General features: G+C 42.8%; 1 protein-coding gene across 32 annotated transcripts in view; it reads right to left on the bottom strand.

Annotated features, from left to right (window-relative positions):
* Positions 1-10,317, bottom strand: part of LOC118385920 (histone deacetylase 4) — a 281,140-nt gene that overhangs the window by 56,614 nt on the left and 214,209 nt on the right. For all 32 annotated transcript variants that reach the window (XM_052521886.1, XM_052521892.1, XM_052521893.1 and 29 more), the window contains exons 21-22: positions 7,094-7,213; positions 3,995-4,092 (exon numbers count right to left, since the gene is read on the bottom strand). In XM_052521886.1, coding sequence (XP_052377846.1) covers positions 3,995-4,092; positions 7,094-7,213 — 218 coding nt within the window. The remainder of the gene's footprint in view (positions 1-3,994; positions 4,093-7,093; positions 7,214-10,317) is intronic.

Below are 10,317 nucleotides of genomic sequence, written 5' to 3'. Positions count from 1 at the left end.
GGTTGACAAACAACAACAAAGGATAGATTTGAGCAACGCATAACATTTTGCTTTAAATGGCTCTTACAACAACAAAAGAGACACTACCTGAAGATGGGCGACAGGTGATGCAGATGGTAGGGACACAGGGGTTTTTCCACGTGTTGTATATATACTGTCTATATGTCGTAGGTACAGTTGCACCCTGATCTGTATCATGTTCCACATCTCAAATGCTGTGTAAATCCATATGGCATATATGATATTGTGGCTTGTGCAGCACGTGCTCCATCTGCCTTGGATGTGAGAGGGCCAGGTTTGGGGTTAGGTGAGGAGCAGGGTTACAGTTGAAGTCGAAGGTTTACGTATACTTAGGTCGGAGTCATTAAAACTCGTTTTTAAACCAACCGCTCCACAAATTTCTTGTTGACAAACTATAGTTTTTGGCATGTTGGTTAGGACATCTGCTTTGTGCATGACACAAGTAATTTTTTCAACAAATGTTTGCAGGCAGATTATTTCAGTTATAATTCACTGTTTCAGTGGGTCACAATTCCAGTGGGTCAGAAGTTTTACATACACTAAGTTGACTGTTCCTTTAAACAGCTCTTCTGATAGGCTAATTGACATAATTTGGGCCATTTGAGTTTCAGTGTACCTGTGGATGTATTTCAAGGTCTTCCTTCAAACTCAGTGCCTCTTTGCTTGACATCATGGGAAAATCGAAAGAAATCGGCTAAGACCTCAGAAAAAAAAACTTGTAGACCTCCACAAGTCTAGTTCATCCTTGGGAGCAATTTCCAAACGCCTGAAGGTACCACGTTCATCTGTACAAACAATAGTACGCAAGTATAAACACCATGGGACCACGTAGTCGTCATACCGCTCAGGAAGGAGACGCATTCTGTCTCCTAGAGATGAACGTACTTTGGTGCGAAAAGTGCAATTCAATCCCAGAACAACAGCAAAGGACCTTGTGAAGATGCTGGAGGAAACAGGTACAAAAGTATCTATATCCACAGTAAAACGAGTCCTATATCGACATAACCTATAAGGCCACTCAGCAAGGAAGAAGCCACTGCTCCAAAACTGCCATAAAAAAGCCAGACTAAAGTATGCAACTGCACATGGGGACAAAGATCGTAGTTTTGAAGAAATGTCCTCTGGTCTGATGAAACAAAAATAGAACAGTTTGGCCATAATGACCATCGTTATATTTGGAGGAAAAAGGGGGAGGCTTGCAAGCGGAAGAACACCATCCCAACCGTGAAGCACAGGGGTGGAAGCATCATGTTGTGGGGGTGCTTTGCTGCAAGAGGGATTGGTGCACTTCACAAAATAGATGGCATCATGAGGGAGTAAAATGATGTGGATATATTGAAGCAACATATCAAGACATCAGTCAGGAATTTAAAGCATGGTCGCAAATGGGTCTTCCAAATGGACAATGACCCAAAGCATACAAGTTGTGACAAAATGGACAACGAAGTCAAGGTATTGGAGTGGCCATCACAAAGCCCGGACCTTAATCCCATAGAAAATTTGTGGGAAGAACTGAAAAAGCGTTTGCGAGCAAGGAGCCCTACAAACCTGACTCAGTTACACTTGCTCTGTCAGGAGGAATGGGACAAAATTTACCCAACTTATTGTGGGAAGCTTGTGGAAGGCTACCCGAAACGTTTGACCCAAGTTCAACAATTTAAAGGCAATGCTACCAAATACTAATTGAGCGTATGTAAACTTCTGACCCACTGGGAATGTGATGAAAGAAATAAAAGCTGAAATAAATAATTCTCTCTACTACTATTCTGACATTTCACATTCTTAAAATAAAGTGGTGATCCTAACTGACCTAAGACAGGGAATTTTTACTAGGATTAAATGTCAGGAATTGTGAAAAACGGAGTTTAAATGTATTTGGCTAAGGTGTATGTAAACTTCCGACTTCAACTGTATGTGGAGATTGAGATCTGGGGTACATTAGGGGGGCACGGCATCCTGGTTATCATAGCATAGTGTGCAGCCAGCCATTGAGTGAGTGAGTGAGTGAGTGAGTGAGTGAGTGAGTGAGTGAGTGAGTGAGTGAGTGAGTGAGAGAGTGAGAGAGTGAGAGAGGCTTGATGTGTGTCTACTGGTACCGGCAGCTCAGACAGCTCATCTTCAAAGTGGGGCGTCGCGAATTGCCCTCTGCCCTGCATCCCACCATATGTCTGTGTTTGTGAGTGTATGCGTGCATTCATTGGTGGGTGGGTGAGTGTGTGTATGCACACATTGGTGCCTGTGATGCGTGCATGAGTTTCGAGTGGTGTTTGTGTTTTCTTGTGTGTTTGTGTTGTGTGTCTATATGTGCTCGCTCGCATTATGTGTGTGTACAGTGCGAGTGTGTAGGTGGGTTATAAATAGCCCCAGACAGCGGACCTAATGGAGTTCAGCCATGGCATCAGCCTGCTTGGCAGATAAAAGAGGCCGCCACAAAGCCTTGCCTCGGCCGTGCACTACAACACATCATACTTCATGTTTCCTCTCAGCCATATAGAACCCACTTACTGTTATTTTTGGACTGGAGCTTTTCACACAGTCATGGTGAACCATGTCCTTTTTCCCCCCAGATGAAATTCTCTCAGTACTTCTGCTCTGGATGAGATGTAACGTTGATGTAGTGTATCATGTGAATAGATATTACTCTAAAATAGACAATGTGTGGACAATATGTACACTTTTGGGACTATTTATTTGGTTCCATTGTACAGGGCAAATGAATCAAGTGCACCTGAAGCGTATGGAATGTATTTGACATATGTATTTGACCGAGGTTTGACTCCAAATGACGTTAACGTGGTTGTATTTGTGAACATCACTTGTATTTTTGGTTATTTGACATAATTTGCCCAATCCGTTTTCGTAGTCCTTTTGTTTTTTTCTCTCTAAAAATAATCTACTGTTGTCCTGAGTCTGCGATCAACCATTTCTATGTACTACGTTCCAATCCTAACGGCTAACAATAGCTTACTGTATCAGTCACTTCGGCTTAAGTTGAAAGCTGTGGACATAGACAACGCAGGGTATCATTTACATTAAAGGCAAGAAGGCAGTGAGTGATATCAGAGTGAATTATCCCTTTAATGTGTGTCTGTAGACTTGCGGCCTGACAGTAGGGTGTACAGTGGGGTCCAAAATGATTGACACCCTTGATAAAGATGAGCAATAATGACAGTATAAAATAAATAATTCAAATACTGTGCTATATTGCATGCTCCAAAAAAAGTGGGAAATTATATTATTTTATAATAATATAAATGCTCAGAGAAAGATATTTTGCCTAACAAGTATATATAAATTTGTTTTCTGCAAAAAGGTATGAGTCAAAATTATGATAATAATTAAAGTAGTCAAAAGTTTAGTATTTGGTCCCATATTCCTAGTAAATTTGATTATAAATAAAAATAGAATATGTTTCTTAACACTTCTACATTAATGCAGATGCTACCATGATTACGGATAATCCTGAATAAATCATGAATAATGAGAAAAGTCACAGAGGGTCAAATATCATACCCCCAAGACATGCTAACCTCTCACCATTACCAATAACAGGGGAGGCTAGCATGTCTTGGGGGTATGATCTTTGACCTTCACTGACTTTCTCACTCATAAATATCTCATACTCTCAATATATTTCAGTATTTGAATGATTTATTTCATACACTCATTATTTCACCTCTTTATCAAAAGTGTCAATTATTTTGAATCCCACTGTATATGGTTCCAGAGGTGGGAACCGTCAGGACAGACAGACCACTGGGACATTCAGCCTGCTGAAATACAACCCTCTCCTCAATCGAGTGCTCCCTAAGCACTCCACACTCCAACAGCCAACCCCCACCGATGCAAATTCCCCACTAAACAGGCCCCTCATTTTCTCGCTTTTTCACTCTTCGGTTTTCATGCGCTGGTGTTCCCAGCTTAAGAAAACATCACCATACTCTGTGGTAGCTAGTCTGTGTTTGTGTGTTACCTGAAGGCAGCCAGGTACTCTGCGTCTCCCATGGGTGGTTCTAGCCCCCCAGTGAAAGCCATGTTCACATTGAAGCCCATGCCTGCCCCAGTGCCCACCTACAACACACACAACACAACATAGGTTAGTCACGCACACAACAGGCACACACAGGCAAAATTACACACACCATACACCAGAACATCTGAACATTGATTGACCATTCCACTGTAGAGGGACCATATCGGAGCCCTTTCTAGTAATATATGTAGTATCTCTAGGAAAAGACTGCTGAGATTCCTGCTATTTACCTGTCAAAGCTCAGATTACAGCTGCCAGGCAAGAGCACACACTATTATATGCACGCACACACACAAGTACACGCAACACACACTTTTACATTAAGTCTGAGCAGTTTACAAACAACCTCAATAATCTGAACTAAGTGGCGGTTGGCCTCATCCTTAAAAAAACATGTATCAGGAAATGCTAGGATAGGACTACTGTCAATATTGTAGTAATTATTAGGGGAGAGCCAACAACCTTTGAGTTTTCTTTATGTTGCCAATTTGACTGTGAATAACAGGAACATTTCCAAAAATCTATTTTCTGGTCATTATTGGTTATTGAGCCAGGGGGATGGTAGAAATTATAGTGCCCGGTGTTTGACTGAATGGTGAAACACAGCCACCATTATTGGTTATTGAGCCAGGGATGGCAGAAATTATAGTGCCCGGTGTTTGACTGAATGGTGAAACACAGCCACCATTATTGGTTATTGAGCCAGGGGGATGGCAGAAATTATAGTGCCCGGTGTTTGACTAAATGGTGAAACACAGCCACCATTATTGGTTATTGAGCCAGGGGGATGGCAGAAATTATAGTGCCCGGTGTTTGACTGAATGGTGAAACACAGCCACCATTATTGGTTATTGAGCCAGGGGGATGGCAGAAATTATAGTGCCCGGTGTTTGACTGAATGGTGAAACACAGCCACCATTATTGGTTATTGAGCCAGGGGGATGGCAGAAATTATAGTGCCCGGTGTTTGACTGAATGGTGAAACACAGCCACCATTATTGGTTATTGAGCCAGGGGGATGGCAGAAATTATAGTGCCCGGTGTTTGACTGAATGGTGAAACACAGCCACCATTATAGGTTATTGAGCCAGGGGGATGGCAGAAATTATAGTGCCCGGTGTTTGACTGAATGGTGAAACACAGCCACCATTATTGGTTATTGAGCCAGGGGGATGGTAGAAATTATAGTGCCCGGTGTTTGACTGAATGGTGAAACACAGCCACCATTATTGGTTATTGAGCCAGGGGGATGGTAGAAATTATAGTGCCCGGTGTTTGACTGAATGGTGAAACACAGCCACCATTATAGGTTATTGAGCCAGGGATGGCAGAAATTATAGTGCCCGGTGTTTGACTGAATGGTGAAACACAGCCACCATTATTGGTTATTGAGCCAGGGGGATGGCAGAAATTATAGTTCCCGGTGTTTGACTGAATGGTGAAACACAGCCACCATTATTGGTTATTGAGCCAGGGATGGCATTAATTATAGTGCCCGTTGTTTGACTGAATGGTGAAACACAGCCACCATTATTGGATATTGAGCCAGGGATGGCAGAAATTATAGTGCCCGGTGTTTGACTGAATGGTGAAACACAGCCATCATTATTGGTTATTGAGCCAGGGGGATGGCAGAAATTATAGTGCCCGGTGTTTGACTGAATGGTGAAATACAGCCACCATTATTGGTTATTGAGCCAGTGCCGGTGTTTGACTGAATGGTGAAACACAGCCACCATTATTGGTTATTGAGGGATGGCAGAAATTATAGTGCCCGGTGTTTGACTGAATGGTGAAACACAGCCACCATTATTGGTTATTGAGCCAGGGGGATGGTAGAAATTATAGTGCCCGGTGTTTGACTGAATGGTGAAATACAGCCACCATTATTGGTTATTGAGCCAGGGGGATGGCAGAAATTATAGTGCCCGGTGTTTGACTGAATGGTGAAATACAGCCACCATTATTGGTTATTGAGCCAGGGGGATGGCAGAAATTATAGTGCCCGGTGTTTGACTGAATGGTGAAACACAGCCACCATTATTGGTTATTGAGCCAGGGATGGCAGAAATTATAGTGCCCGGTGTTTGACTGAATGGTGAAACACAGCCACCATTATTGGTTATTGAGCCAGGGATGGCAGAAATTATAGTGCCCGGTGTTTGACTGAATGGTGAAACACAGCCACCATTATTGGTTATTGAGCCAGGGGGATGGCAGAAATTATAGTGCTCGGTGTTTGACTGAATGGTGAAACACAGCCACCATCATTGGTTATTGAGCCAGGGATGGCAGAAATTATAGTGCCCGGTGTTTGACTGAATGGTGAAACACAGCCACCATTATTGGTTATTGAGCCAGGGATGGCAGAAATTATAGTGCCCGGTGTTTGACTGAATGGTGAAACACAGCCACCATTATTGGTTATTGAGCCAGGGATGGCAGAAATTATAGTGCCCGGTGTTTGACTGAATGGTGAAACACCGCCACCATTTCATTTGATGATCAGTGTTCAACTTAGTGAGTGGTTACCAATTGGCAAAATTGCTATAACTTTCAAAAAATTCCAAGGTTCCCCCTCCTGATTCCGGGAAGATCCTGGAATCAGGAGGGAATAAGTCAGAAATCCTCCAACCAGAAATTAAGGAAAACCTGGGGATTTGGGGAAAGTGACAAGAACCCTACGCTTCAGTACATCATTTTTCATTAGCAAGAGTAAAGCAAATTCTGCCCCATGGCAAAATGTGTAGAATTACAGGGAATTAGCTTTAAAACTGCAACTGTTCTCTCAGTCCCATGACAAACTGTGTAGAATTGCAGGAAACTAGCTTTTGAACTGTAAAATGGTATCTCAACGCCATTGCAAAATGTGTTGAATAGCAGGACATTTTGCTTTGAAACTGCAATTTGTCTCTCAGCCCCATGACAAAACATTTAGAATTGCAGAAAAATATCCCCCCCCCCAAAAAAAAACCCACTAACGTTGCCAATGCTGCTGAAAAAAATCATGGGGGAAACACCGCACACACACACACTCACCTCATCAGGCGCTCCACTGCCGGGGAAGAAGTTGCCATCGTCGTAGCGATGGAGTGACAGATAGAGAATGTTGGGGTCGCTGTAGAATGCTTGTTGCGTGCCATTTCCATGGTGAACATCCTGACAGACATGGAGAGTGGCGGGCTATGGTTACTTCCTGACTAACAACCGATTTAGGAACAGGTCTCCACATCCAAATCCTATCCATAAGCATTGTGCGCTAAACAACATCAACCTTGAGTCAGTCGTCAGATGGGCATAGAAGACTAATAGCAAGTGGAAACCAGAAAAAAATGCTCTCCATTGTCATGCTTAGCCACTATCTAACATCCTACAACCTTTGTTACTAGTTCAGAGGGTTGTTTTAAGAGTCTGTTTTACAAATCCCATTGCTGGGTGACAATATCTATTACTTTCCATTTAATTTCAGTAGACCTATCTACATAGTCAAACATAAAAAAGTGACTTTATTTTGAAGCTAAGTGCCTATTTCTTGACGGGACTGCTTCAGAAGTTTCTATAGAGATATTTTCTCATTCGAAAGGCCTTTAAGATGTAAAAAAAAGCTCCTCTTTCAGTATCTGACCAACAGTTGAAGTCGGAAGTTTACATACACCCTGTCTTAGGTCAGTTAGGATCACCACTTTATTTTAAGAATGTGAAATGTCAGAATAATAGTAGAGATAATTATTTATTTAAGCTTTTATTTATTTCATCACATTCCCAGTGGGTCAGAGGTTTACATATGCTCAATTAGTATTTGGTAGCATTGCCTTTAAATTGTTGAACTTGGGTCAAACGTTTCGGGTAGCCTTCCACAAGCTTCCCACAATAAGTTGCGTGAATTTTGGCCCATTCCTCCTGACAGAGCAAGTGTAACTGAGTCAGGTTTGTAGGCCTCTTTGCTCGCACACACTTTTTCAGTTCTGCCCAAAAATGTTCAATAGGATTGAGGTCAGGGCTTTGTGATGGCCACTCCAAAACATTAACTTTGTTGTCCTTAAGCCATTTTGCCACAACTTTGGATGTATGCTTGGGGTCATTGTGCATTTGCTAGACCCATTTGCGACCAAGCTTTAACTTCCTGACTGATGTCTTGAGATGTTTCTTCAATATATCCACATTTTCCATCCTCATGAAGCCATCTATTTTGTGAAGTGCACCAGTCCCTCCTGCAGCAAAACACCCCCACAACATGATGCTGCCACACCCCGTGCTTCATGGTGGGATGGTGTTCTTCGGCTTGCAAGCCTCCCCCTTTTCCTCCAAACATAACGATGGTCATTATGGCCAAACATTTTTGTTTCATCAGACCAGAGGACATTTCCCCAAAAAGTACGATCTTTGTCCACATGTGCAGTTGCAAACCTTAGTCTGGCTTATTTATGGTGGTTTTGGAGCAGTGGCTTCTTCCTTGCTGAGCAGCCTTTCAGGTTATGTCGACATAGGACTCGTTTTACTGTGGTTATAGACACTTTTTTACCAGTTTCCTCCAGCATCTTCACAAGGTCCTTTGCTGTTGTTTGGTAATGATTTGCACTTTTCACACCAAAGTACGTTCATCTCTAGGAGACAGAACGCGTCTCCTTCCTGAGCGGTATGACGGCTGCGTGGTCCCATGGTGTTTATACTTGTGTACTATTGTTTGTATAGATGTACGTGGTACCTTCAGGCATTTGGAAATTGCTCCCAAGGATGAACCAGACTTGTGGAGGTCTACAATTTTGTCTGATTTCTTTTGATTTTCCCATGTCAAGCAAAGAGGCACTGAGTTTGAAGGAAGGCCTTGAAATACATCCACAGGTACACCTCCAATTCACTCAAATGATGAATTGTGCCTTTAAACACAATTCAGAAAGCCATGACATCATTTTCTGGAATTTTCCAAGCTGTTTAAAGGCACAGTCAACTTAGTGTATGTAAACTTCTGACCCACTGGAATTGTGATACAGTGAATTATAAGTGAAATAATCTGTCTATAAACAATTGTTGGAAAAATGACTTGTGTCATGCACAAAGTAGATGTCCTAACCATCTTGCCAAAACTCTAGTTTGTTAACAAGAAATTTGCGGAGTGGTTGAAAAATTAGTTTTAATGAATCCAACCTAAGTGTATGTAAACTTCCGACATTAACTGTACATACCCTAGCTTGACAGTCTTTGTAAGCAGCGCTTTTTGACACAAATGTGTGTCATACTGATAAATGACATGACGCAGAGTGTACAGCGCTCTTTGGTACGAAGATTATTATGACATCAGTTTCACAGATTCTAACGCCAGACATATGTCTCATATCATGTTATACAGACAGGTACTGTATGTTGCCACTGAATAACTTGGTCTGTAAAAGCATTATATTAAACTCGCAGAACTAGGGCTGACCCCATTTAGTCGACTGGTTGATTGGTTGGTTGTTAGGCTGTTGGCGGACCAATAATTTTTTTACTTGAGCGGTAGCAAATATGCTCTGCTCAAAAAAATAAAGGGAACACTTAAACAACACAATGTAACTCCAAGTCAATCGCACTTCTGTGAAATCAAACTGTCCACTTAGGAAGCAACACTGATTGACAATCAATTTCACACGCTGTTGTGCAAATGGAATAAACAACAGGTGGAAATTATAGGCATTTAGCAAGACACCCCCAATAAAGGAGTGGTTCTGCAGGTGGGGACCACAGACCACTTCTCAGTTCCTATGCTTCCTGGCTGATGTTTTGGTCACTTTTGAATGCTGGCGGTGCTTTCACTCTAGTGGTAGCATGAGACGGAGTCTACAACCCACACAAGTGGCTCAGGTAGTGCAGCTCATCAAGGATAGCACATCAATGCGAGATGTGGCAAGAAGGTTTGCTGTGTCTGTCAGCGTAGTGTCCAGAGCATGGAGGCGCTACCAGGAGACGGGCCAGTACATCAGGAGACGTGGAGGAGGCCGTAGGAGGGCAACAACCCAGCAGCAGGACCGCTACCTCCGCCTTTGTGCAAGGAGGAGCAGGAGGAGCACTGCCAGAGCCCTGCAAAATGACCTCCAGCAGGCCACAAATGTGCATGTGTCTGCTCAAACAGTCAGAAACAGACTCCATGAGGGTGGTATGAGGGCCCGATGTCCACAGGTGGGGGTTGTGCTAACAGCCCAACACCGTGCAGGACGTTTGGCATTTGCCATAGAACACCAAGATTGCCAAATTCGCCACTGGCGCCCTGTGCTCTTCACAGATGAAAG

Source organism: Oncorhynchus keta, chromosome 7 (assembly GCF_023373465.1).
Source record: "Oncorhynchus keta strain PuntledgeMale-10-30-2019 chromosome 7, Oket_V2, whole genome shotgun sequence".
Lineage (NCBI taxonomy): Eukaryota > Metazoa > Chordata > Actinopteri > Salmoniformes > Salmonidae > Oncorhynchus > Oncorhynchus keta.
The sequence above is the reverse complement of the archived record's forward strand: the minus strand, read 5'-3'. Positions and strand labels throughout refer to the sequence as shown.